This window comes from Rhinoderma darwinii, chromosome 3, assembly GCF_050947455.1.
Source record: "Rhinoderma darwinii isolate aRhiDar2 chromosome 3, aRhiDar2.hap1, whole genome shotgun sequence".
Classification (NCBI taxonomy): domain Eukaryota; kingdom Metazoa; phylum Chordata; class Amphibia; order Anura; family Rhinodermatidae; genus Rhinoderma; species Rhinoderma darwinii.
Genome location: NC_134689.1, coordinates 186,284,019 through 186,296,587, shown reverse-complemented (window position 1 = coordinate 186,296,587; position 12,569 = coordinate 186,284,019). Strand labels below are relative to the sequence as shown.

General features: G+C 40.2%; 1 protein-coding gene across 1 annotated transcript in view; it reads left to right on the top strand.

The window, feature by feature from the left end:
- The window catches only part of LOC142750401 (tetraspanin-12-like), a 31,900-nt gene that overhangs the window by 17,009 nt on the left and 2,322 nt on the right, over window positions 1–12,569 (top strand). The window contains exon 3 of the mRNA XM_075859405.1: window positions 12,024–12,106. Within this exon, the coding sequence (XP_075715520.1) occupies window positions 12,024–12,106 (83 nt within the window). The remainder of the gene's footprint in view (window positions 1–12,023; window positions 12,107–12,569) is intronic.

The following is a 12,569-nucleotide window of genomic DNA, read 5'->3' as shown; positions in this document are numbered from 1 at the left end:
GAAGTGTATGACGCTGACAAATCAGCGTCATACACTTCTCATCGTTCCCACCCAGCTTCTTTCACTGCAGACACACAGCGTGACGTCACCCACAGGTCCTTCAACCTTGGCGTCGGACAGAGAAGATACATGGGCTCCAGCCGTCCGAGAGGGTAATCTGCTCGTCTCTAGGGAGTTTACTATGCTTACCTGCACACGGTGATGCTGCTGCAGATTCAACTGTACTCTCTCGGACGCCTAGAGCCGATGTGTCTTCTCTCTTCCGACGCCAAGGTTGAAGGACCTGTGGGTGACGTCACGCTGTGTGTCTGCAGTGAAAGAAGCTGGGTGGGAACGATGAGGTCACCCACAGGTCCTTCAACCTTGGCGTCGGACTTAAAACATGATTACAGTACGGGACAGTAGTTCCGTGGAGAGGCAGGGACTCCTAGCATCGTACATAACTATGATGCTAGGAGCCCGGCTCCCTGCAGTGTGTTCGGTCCGGGACTTGCGGCCGAAATACGTTCCGTCTATTACGGACGTAATGTGCTCGTGTGAATCCAGCTTAAGAGTTCCGTTTTTGTCTAATCTGGTCATAGAACATTTTCCCAGAAGCATTGTGGAACATCTGGATGGTCTTGGGCAAACTTGAGACAGGCTGTAATGGTTTATTTTAGACAGTAGCAGCTTCTTTTGTGCTGTCCTTTCATGAACACCATTCTTGTTCAGTGTTTTTCTAATACTGCACACATGAACAGGGGTTTTTGCAGTTTGTAGCGTCTTTAGTAGGTCTTTTGCGGTTACCCTTGGATTCTTTCTCATCTTTTTTTTTAGGATTTTCCATTGTGCTCTTGGATTGATCGTAACGGGGATGACCACTCTTAGCGAAAGTAGCAACAGTGTAATGACAGGGTAGGGAGACAGACAGGTGAGCCCTAATCTACCCGCCGCTCAGTCCCTGCCTACTTGCAACGGCCCGTCCTAGGCGACGGCGTACAACTGGGCGACGGTCCCTACGCTCAATAAGTGCATGACAGACAAACAGACAAGGGTACACAGAAGCTAAGGGAAATGGGGCAGTTGCCCACGGCAACACAGTGAGCAACAAGAGTAGTGAACGAGCCGAGTCAAACCAGGAGAGTACGAGGTACAAATCGCAGAGCAGGAGCGTAGTCAGTAAAGCCAGGGTCAAAATGAAGCAAGGTCAATAATCAAGCAGCAGCAGCAGAGCAAGGAAACAGGAAAGAATCACAGGCACTGGAGGAGCAGGAAATCAGGTATAAATAGACAGAGGGCGGGAGCTAGCTCCGTCTGGCCAGGCTGTGATAGGCTCTCCCTCTCCTCAGCCTCCCAGCCTGACTGGTAGAAGATCGTGTCACTCTCTCAGACTTAGGAACAGGTGCAGACTGATTACCCACGGGCGTCGACACAGAAGCTGTGTCTGGCAGATCCTTTACAAACAGTCCTTAATTTTCTCCATTTGTAGATAATTTGCCTAACAATACATTAATGGACACCCCGTTCTTTTGCAGTCTTTTCCAGCTTCATGCGTCTCTATGAGATGGTTCTGAGGTCTTCTGAATGTTTGTTTGCTTCGAGGCATGGTTCACACAAAACAATCTTTCTTGAGCAGAAAAGACTTGTCAGTAACAAGGCTTTGTGTGCCGTTATTTAATGGGCAAAGTACCCGTGAACCACACACTTCCAATTTCAACTCATTTTTTTAAACACTTTTTTGGCAATTAGCTCTTGTAGAAGTCATTAGGGCTAACCCTAGATTTGTTGTAGTGCTACTGATCGATTTTTACTCTTAACAGGTTAAAAGGACCAGTGTCCCGAAAAAAATAATTTTTTAGATCAATTTGACTTTAGTGTGTTATTTAAACATTTTTTTTATTTATTTGTGTGTTTGTGTTTTACTTTTTTTAATTTTTTCACTTTTTCTTCCCTATGGGGGCTGCCATTTTTTTTGCCATTTCTGTATGTGTCGATTAACGGGGCCCGTTCCATCCACTATGCTGTACGCCGTCTGTGTGGGAACGGCGCATGTGCTGCTCCCACACAGTCCAAGTTGAACTGTGCGACGTCCGGAGCCATTTTCCTGTGGACCGGAAGTCGCGGCCGGACAGTAAGATTACTACTTCCGGTCGCGGCTTCCGGACTTGTGCACTTGGAGCGGCGGTAGCAGATGGAGCGGACGGACCAGAAGGAACGGCGGCGGCAGGAGAAGGTAAGTTATTTCTATGTATGTTCGTGTTTTAGTGTGTGTGTGTTTACTACTGTATGTTAACCTACTACACTGTGTGTTAGCTCAAAAAATGGCGACACACAGTGTAGGAGGTTTGACCGTTCAATCCCCTCCTTTCTCCTGGCACTAGCCAGGATAAAGGAGGGGGGGATTCTGTGAGCTCACTAGAGCGAGTGAGTTTTCTCAAATTTTGCAGCATAAAGCAATGTGGTTGCTTTACCACATGCAATGCTGCAATTTTGGGAATTGCTCCATCTAGTGACCAGCGTTGGGAAATATTATAAATTAGAATCTAATTTATAATATTTCCTGACTCGTGAAAAAAATAAAAAAATTAGAACAATGTCTAATCACCTATACACTAACTGTTTGACAAAAAAAAATAAAAAATGTTTTTCTAGCGACACATTACCTTTAAGGACTAGGCTATTTACAGCTACATGACCAGAGCAAATGTCACAATTTTGCTATGCGCTTCTTTAGATGACTATAACTCTGCAGGTGAATAAAGTTCATCTTTGAATTTTACACTCTTTTTAAAGGACAGATAGGGCTTTGTTTTAGTGGCATCTGTCAGTATACATCATTTTTATTTTTTTCTCTAAAGTTGGCAAAATTGGACAAAATTGCAAGAGTTTAGCAATTGCGTCAGTTTATGATAGCATTTTTCACACACAGTATAGACCACAGACAAAATTCATCTCCTTTCACATTCTTCCACTTCTCCCGTGCATGGGGATATCAAATATGTGTGCTTTATTCACTGCGGGCATGTGCCAGGGCTTGGCATAAAAGCAGGCTTTTTGGCCTTTTCGGTCCAGGAATTCTGCACTTGATTTTATAGCCGCATACTGTTTTCAGGGGGCGTAATGCTGCTGAAACATTAGAATCACCCCATAAATTACTTCATTCACACAAGTAGACCCCACAAGGAGTGCTCAAAACAACATAACAGAAAACAAAAGAAAAAAAAACATTCATATACATACTGTGACTCTGTTCAGACATATTCATGACTTATTTATAATATTTTGAGCTTTTCCATAAATCCCACGCCGCCACCTTAGTATGAGGTGTGTTAAAGTAATAGAGGAAGGACGTTTCATGTCTACAATCTATGTTAACTCTTCTAATTACCTCTAATAAGGATGGAGGGACGGAAGACTTCCACAATTTAGCTATTGACATTCTTGCAGCTATGAGAATATGTTGAGAAATCAGTCGGACTTGGTGAGGTATATCTTCCAACCCCATGTTCAAAATGGCCAATTCTGGGGACCCTGACATAAGTATACCTGAGATCTCAGAGATCAGTTGAAACACTTCTTTCCATAGAGAGCTAATAGAAGGACAGGTCCACCACATATGTAATGTGGAGCCTTTGTTCCCGCAACCTCTCCAACACATATTAGAGCTGCCCCCCCCCTCCAAAGTGGGAGAATCTGGAAGGCATTAAGTACCACCTAAGATGTATTTTCTTAACTAACTCCATATGATTTATGCATCTAGAATGCTTGGAGATCCAATTAGCATCTTTAATCCATTGTTCTGAGGAGAATGAAGTACCCAACTCTCCTTCCCATTTTAGCATATAAGGGTCTTTTGAATCCCGCCCTCTATGAAGCAGTAAAACATAACTAAATGTGAGGCCTTTCGGAAAACCCTGCCATTGAAACATAAACTTATGAAATGTAGAGAGTTGGGGTGGTTGGGTAGGAAGTTTCAAGCCCTGCAAGAAATGCCGAATTTGGAGATATTGAAAGAACTTCTTATGAGATATGTGAAATGAATCGGCTAAATCTGCAAATGTTCTGAAAACCCCGTTGTCATAGAAGTCAGAAAGAACCTCCACCCCAGCTGATTCCCATTCTAACATTGGAGTGGCAGGAATAAAGTCTTGAATAGAAATCACTGGCATACTTTGTAAGGAGACATGCACCCAATTTTGTTTACACACTACCTGTGACCAAACCTGTATGTAGTCTTTCATAGATTGTATGGGGAGAGGAGGAACTGGACCTCCCATATATGCTATTATCATCAGGGTTTTGAGAGAATGATGAGGAACAAGCACTTCTTCAATTTGAGCCCATAAGTACTTAGGAGAAGCATGCCACATCTCTCGCAGCTGGTCCATTATCGCTGCCACACTATAGGAAGCAATGTCAGGAACTCCCAAACCTCCATCCCCACTCCTTCGATACAGCAGTGACTTTGCAACTCTTGCACGTTTGTGATTCCAGATAAATTTAAGCAAAACATTTTGGAATTGTGTAGTGAATGAGACAGGTATAAGGAATGGGATGGTTCTACATAAGTATAAGCTCTTAGGCAGTAAGAACATCTTAACCAAATTTATCCTGGCTATCCATGATAATTGGAATTTATTTAACCTTTCACATTCTTCCTTTATAGTCAACAAAAGAGCAGAATAATTTTCAGAGATTATTTGAGAAGGACATGAAAATAACTTTATACCTAAATATGGAATGCCTGTTTCTGCCCATGCAAACTGAAATTTTGATAGATCTGCCCTCAGGGGATGCAAAATGTTAATTGGTAACATTACCGACTTGGATATGTTTAGTTTATAATATGAAACTCTGGAATATTGGGAGATAACCTTTAGTACTGCAGTCAGGGACTTCAAGGGGGAAGTACAAGTCATAACCACGTCATCGGCGTATAGGCCAATTTTGTGCTCCATGGCACCTACTTTAATTCCTGAGATCTCCTGAGTAGTACGGATCAATTCTGCGAAAGGTTCCATGCAAAGAGTAAAGATCAGCGGAGACAATGGACATCCCTGACGAGTACCATTAGTTATCTGAAATATACTTGACATAAACCTGGAGTTCAAAACCCTGGCTGAAGGGGAGGTATACAAAGAGAGAATTGCTGTTTTTATAAAAGATCCAAATCCAAATTTTTCCAGGACTGCTTCCATGAAACCCCAATGTACCCAATCTTACTCTTTTTAAGCTTATGTATGAACAAGAGGGTGCATTTTCCCTATGATTTCCCTTTTTCTTTCTTTGTATTGAAAAGCTGTACATCAGGTTTTATTGTTTGTTGGAGTTACTGCGCCACAATATGATTGTGCATGTCCTTGCACTTTTGTTTATTAGCTGACCTCTTATAATTTGGTACTTCTGTAACACCTATTATACATGCTAGTTGTATTGTATATTTTATGTAACTTTTATTTTTTTGAGGTCTTCATAAAATGTACCTTTTGTAAAACAAAAACAAAAAAAACATTGCTGCTTAGCAACAAGTTTTGTGATCGCTCGACAGCAATTTCTATTGTATATGTCGCTACAAGCGGCATATAGCGTGTTCAGTCATTATGTAATAGCGTGATAACATTAAAAAACGGTATCTTCTTGTTGAGATATTAGAATCTGTTTCCATTGTACATCATTCTAAATAGATGTATACATTGCTCTTCTGCAGTTGTGACCCTGGATATTGTCTGACGCCTGGTATTTCACTATTTGCTTGGGATTTTAATGTCTGGTTTGGCTCATATGAGAAAGGATGTGTCTAGGTTGTAGATCTCAGTTTGCAGTGTTTTGTGTTATCTACAGACAATACATTGAATTACATTGTAATCCCATTTTCTTAAAGATTCTATAGAATATTGTCACCTCAAATAGAGCAAAACAGCAGGAAACCAGGGCATTTAGGAGACACTTTTATTTATTTACTCTGGTTTTATTGGAAGGTGCTTGATTCAGCAGAATCCTGCCATGTATACAGAGTCACTGAAGCGAGAATGAAAACCGTGTATCGGTGATAGAAATGTAATGATCATTGCATAGCATGCGAGGGGAACAGTGACTGGAGTTTCTGTTATTTAATAAAATGAGATGAAACCTCTGTTTAGAGATGAATTACTGCTGAGAACATAGAGTGACCCTTTGATACATAAAACAACAGGTTATTGTACAGCTGCACCAATGGGTAAGTGCTGTTTGTCGGGACTATGTAAAGATGCCCATACACATTAGCTGTTAACTAACCGTTGAAGACTGGTCATTGGGGTCAGCTGGCACCCTACAAATTAGATTGTCAGTAGCTTCAGAGAGTTCGTGTTGGTAAGGCATCTGGGTGTATGTACAGTGGACAGAGTGGTTTGTGTTATAAACTAAAAACTAGGCTAGAGAAAGATAGTAAGTTACCTTTTTATATGGTACCAACATATTGCTGTAAAAATTAAACATACTGAAAAATATCTGATAGTCAAACAAAAGGAGAGCGTACCCTGAGGCAAAAAGCTTACAATCTAAGCACTCATTCACACAGTTGAATTACGGATTGTATTATAGGTCATACTGTACCTCTGTGCAATTTTATGTGGAGGTACACAAACATCACATTGATATACTTACAAAAATGATACAAAGCTTTGAGATTCATTTAGTACTTTTGGTGATATTGTATCCAATGTCACAATCCATTTTAATTCTCTACGTAGGAGTCATCCAAATATGTCACCTCCTCTATTGCTCTCCTATATCCTACCGATTCCTTTAATTTTCAGAAGTCTCAAGTTGCTGTTGTGGTGGTCTCCAAAATGTCTCGCAAGAAGTTTACTTCTATCACAAAACTCATCCAAAAAATCCTTAGGTTAAATACACTTAATGTCCTGAATGTGCTCCATCACGTGCATTTTGAGCTCCCTGAAGGTCATGCCAATGTAGATCTTATTACAGGGGCAGCGGGCGTAATAGATCACATTCCTGACCTTACAATTGATAAAATGGACAATTTTATATTCCTTGGAGTTATGCAAATCAAAAAAGGAATTGGTCACCACCGAAGTGTAGCACTGGTTTTACTTTTGGCTTTGACTATGTTTGGGACTGTGATCTAGACTCTTAACCTGGGATACATGTGAGACATTTTCTGATGCATTAGACTATCTTATAACCTTGTGACTGGTAGAATTGATTGTCTCAGTTGAGCTGTATAAAATGATGTAACAATATCTGGTATAGTTTTGTTGTTTTTTTACTATAGTATTAAAATTACATTTGACTTGCAGATCATTGCTGAAATTACCCTTTCAGGCTATGTTCACACTGCGTTTGCAGTGGCATACATCAGCTATCGGCTCTCATTATTAAAAAAAAAAGTATACCGTGCAGTATGTATTTTTATTTTTTTCTAACTATATAATAAACATGCGGAAAAAACTTCTGTATACTTTAAGCCAACAATGAAAGTAAAGGACAATTCAAAATAGTTTCAGTTTATTGTTGTATCAAATTATCATGTGTTTCCAGAGTGCAGTGCATTGTGGGAACATAGATTACAGTTACATTAAACAACTGAAGATCAGAGCAAAAACAGTAAAGCAACAGTAAAGTAAAAGTTACACAGTAAGGCCCCCATGCAGAAGTTTGTAGTATTTATCTGTAATTATGAATCCGTAATTACGGATAATCTGTGGACCAATTCATTTCTATAGGCCACAGACACCTTTCCGTATATTTACGGATGTGTGTCAGGGCCGTAGAAATTATCCAAAATATTGAACATGTCCTAGTCTTGTCCGTAATTGTGGCACAGACTCGCCCATAGAATTCTATGGGCGCATGCAAAATTGAGAACTGCTGCGGATGTGCATCCGTAGACGTCCGTAATTGCGGAAGCGTCGCTGTATGACAGAAGGCGATTCCCCAAGAAAATGGCGCCTGAACGATCATCTTACCTTTTCAAGGGGTTGGGACATGTTGGTGACTTCATTTGTAGCCTCCCTTTTTTTTGCAGATCCGTATATACAGATGCACTACGGAACGTATTTGCGGACAGCGTGCCAGATATGCGGATAACTTGTGCATGGGGCCTTAAACTGTAAAAAGTTATATTTTTTACTTTCATTGAAGTTTCTCCTTATGTTCTGAATATAATTTTCTTGTGAAATTATAAAAACAAAAGCATTGAGCTTGGATTACACTACTTAAGAAACAGAACAAAGTTTTAGATTGTATATTATGAGCAGACGAACATGTCTATCCCTACAGCCTTTGTAGCACAAATTAGTAAAGCTCTAAGGTAATCTTTTAATAAAAAAAAAGTTGAAGCATTAGGTGTAACACAGGATTCTAAAGTATTCGGCCTTGTAACATTGGAAAGATCTTTAAAATGATTTGCATTATGACTAAAAAGAATTAGAAGTGTTTCTGCTGGCTTTTTGGCAAACATCTAATGTTGATTCTTACATTTTATTATTTTTTTCTAATTCTATAATAAACATCCGGAAAAACTTCTGTATACTTTAAGCCAACAATGAAAGTTTAGATGCGCTCCTCAGTCCTCATGTGCAGTGACTATGTAAAGGCCCTTTTACACGGACAAATTATCGGGCAAATGAGCACTCGTTCCCGATTATTGCCCTGTGTAAACAGGGCAACGATCCGCCGATGAACGAGCAAACGTTTGCCCATTTGTCAGCTGATCAGTGCAGTGTTTATTCTGGCCAATGATTGGGAAAGCGTTCTTAGATGCACATTTTCACCTGATTATCGGCCTGTGTAAACGGGCCTTAACTGTGTTTCATCTATAAGATCAGCTTTCAGATCAGAGGATTCACCCCTATTTAAATCCTATATGCTTATGAGTTATTTTATTTAAAAAAAAAAAAAATTGCAAAATAGGAAGCGGACTTGTTAGTGACATCATTATTGTGGGTGGGAGGTAGCTGGGTTGTCCTGCTACTTGGATTTCAGAAACCAGGCGTGCATGTAATGCATGGACACATTTCTCCAATTTTTACTAGGACACGTTTCATTTAGGATACATTCTCTCACATAATAAAGGAACAATTGTGTAAATGACATTATGCCCAGAAATTGTTATGTAAGCAATGTTACATTGTGAAAAGTGCTTGGTGCATTCATATCTTTCTTAATATTTTCAGAGAAATGGTTGCATCCTCATTCTCCAAGTTTATAGTCCCTGAGGTTTTTTCATGTATTGGAAGGAAGTGTTCTATTTGAAAAATGAGTAGAAAATAAATACAGAGACAGATTGCTATTGCTATTTCCCATCTTGTGAAATCTACACTTTTTTACAGGGGGATGATATTAGTTCTTGATGTAAAATGTAATGAAATGGAATCCGTTGACTATCCTATCCATTGTGAGGAATGTTCAAGCTTTCTGTTACAAATAACCGTTTTGTCCAGATGGTAAAATATGTTTACGTACATCTGATATTTTGAATGTTGTTATAGTCCAAATTCATGCCAACTATGGCTTTCCACAAGAAACTTTGTACAAAGAGTGAAGATATATGAATTGTTGAAATGAAAAAGTTTTTAATTTTTTATTTTTTTTATTTTTTTATAACTATAGCCCTTTTATTCATAAAGAATAAGAGGGATTTTCCAATAGATTATATAAAAAAAATATGTATGTGCCACAACCTCAACGGGGATATCCTTTCTGTGCAAGGCGCAATGGTTTCCCATACATTGCACAGAAAGTGAGAGTGGGGGTGGTGGCGGCATGTACAGACCTGAGCACTGCAGCGATGTTTACATGCAGCGGCACTATTGTCAGCGGGTGCCGGAGGGAAGGCGTTCTTTTCATAAAATCTTGAATAGGTAGTGAAGGTATTTCCTCTCATAAGGTTTGACCCTGTTATTCGTTGTTTTTCCTTTAAATTATTATTTTTTTAAGCCCAATTATAAATTTACCTGGAGAATTTCCACTAACCCTTTTCAGCTATGTAAGCCTATGTCCACACTACTGTACGGAACGTCCATCAGCAGTAATGTCACATTTGACTGCAAGAATAGCACAGCATGCAGCGTTATTCATGCCATCAAAATGAAATTAGCAGCACTTGGGGCATCACTTGGATCTGTCACCCAATGGAGATGTTTACAGAGCCATGAAATGGAAAAAGTTATCTCTAATAAATTCTCTCTAGGTCTCTATTACTCGTTCAAACAAAACTTTATGTAGTGTGTGTGTGTGTGTGTGTGTGTGTGTGTGTGTGTGTGTGTGTGTGTATACACACCATGTAGCCATAACAATAAAACCACTACCAGATGAAGTGAATAATATTGATTATCTCATGACAATGATGCCTGTCAAGCGATTGGATATATTAGGTAGCAAGTAAACAGTCCGTTCTTTAAGTTGATGCGTTGGATGCAAAAAAAATGTAGTAAGGATCTGAGCGACTTTGACAGGGGCCAAATTGTGATGGCTAGACAACTGGGTCATAGCATCTCCAAAACGTGCTATTACCTACCAAAAGAGGTCCGAGGTGAACAACCGGTGAACAAGCGACAGGGTCATGGTCGTCCAAGGCTCATGGATGCGCGTGGGGAGTGAATGCTAGCCCGTCTGATCTGATCCCACAGAAGAGCTACTGTAGCACAAATTGCTGGATATGATAGAAAGGCGTCAGAACACACAGTGCATGACAGCGGGCTGCATTTGGGGCTGCGTAGCTGTAGACCGGTCAGAGTGCCTATACTTTAGTGTCTGACAGAGCCGCGACCACAAACATGATATTAGGATCATATTAGTGTAGTGGTGTAGGGGAGTTTTAGGACTTCCAAATATACTGTTAAAATCAGAAAAAGAAAATTAAAAGTAGCTTCAATCTATTGTAATTTTTCAAATAACATAAATAGATGTCAAGTAAATTGAAATGACCACAGAAAGAAATATATATTAAATTAGAGAAGGGTCCATTTAGCTGTGGGCATAAACAAAATTGTTTCCACGTTTATTAATAATACTATACTATTAGAACATAGTATTTCCAGTTTGATTAAGAAATCTCTCTTTGCTATGATAGTTTTTTCTATGTGATAAAATCATTGTACTTTATTCTAATTTACCAATTTCAGTGTTTTGTTGTCTGCTCTGTGTCTACTAGGATAAATTTATTGTTTGTTTCTTATTAGTAATCGAGTAGAACATGAAACAGAAGTGGTGCACAAAATTACAAGTGTTTGCCTCCACCACAGGGACATATCCCTGAGGATAGTGTATGGCTGGTTTGCCTTGTGTATGGCTGGTTTGCCTTGTGTATGGCTGGTTTGCCTTGTGTATGGCTGGTTTGCCTTGTGTATGGCTGGTTTGCCTTGTGTATGGCTGGTTTGCCTTGTGTATGGCTGGTTTGCCTTGTGTATGGCTGGTTTGCCTTGTGTATGGCTGGTTTGCCTTGTGTATGGCTGGTTTGCCTTGTGTATGGCTGATTTGCCTTGTGTATGGCTGGTTTGCCTTGTGTATGGCTGGTTTGCCTTGTGTATGGCTGGTTTGCCTTGTGTATGGCCGGTTTGCCTTGTGTATGGCCGGTTTGCCTTGTGTATGGCCGGTTTGCCTTGTGTATGGCCGGTTTGCCTTGTGTATGGCCGGTTTGCCTTGTGTATGGCCGGTTTGCCTTGTGTATGGCCGGTTTGCCTTGTGTATGGCCGGTTTGCCTTGTGTATGGCCGGTTTGCCTTGTGTATGGCCGGTTTGCCTTGTGTATGGCCGGTTTGCCTTGTGTATGGCCGGTTTGCCTTGTGTATGGCCGGTTTGCCTTGTGTATGGCCGGTTTGCCTTTTGTGTATGGCCGGTTTGCCTTTTTTGTATGGCCGGTTTCGACTTTTGTATGGCCGATTTCGACTTTTGTATGGCCGATTTCGACTTTTGTATGGCCGATTTCGACTTTTGTATGGCCGATTTCGACTTTTGTATGGCCGGTTCGCTTTTTGTATGGCCGGTTCGCCTTTTGTATGGCACTGTATGTGTTAATAACATATTCTCTGTTTATTTTAGCTGATGTCGATATGTGTTTTGGGAGTTTCTGCTTGGATGAGAGACTACATAAATAATGTACTTACGCTGACTACTGAAACAAGGTAAGCACTTCCTAATCATCAGAATGGAATGACAACACTAGGGCAATTCCGATACCCCTGGAGAAGTTGTGTGCTATTGCACTCTTGTGGGTTTTTTTTTTTAAGCATGGCCAATAGTGTAGCTGAGGTAATTTCTGCATGAAATATTTTCCGCCTTGTAAAAACCTGCTTTGCATTGTAGTTAGGAATTGCACTGCTTCTTTTGATCTTCTCTCTTCATCCATGCAGTTGAAAATTGTTTGCTTTTCTGGTGGAACGTTCAGACTAATTGACTGTATCTAATTGTAGTTTCTATAATGTGCATTTAGCTTCCAGTTATTTTATTTGCTGTAGTATTGGATAACAAGAGCCCACAGCAGTATTAGATGCAGTCAATAGGTTTATGTGGTTAAAGGGATATGCCTACGAAAGGGACTAATAAAATCCAAATGGCCACGGCTTCCTACCTTGGAAAATATAATCA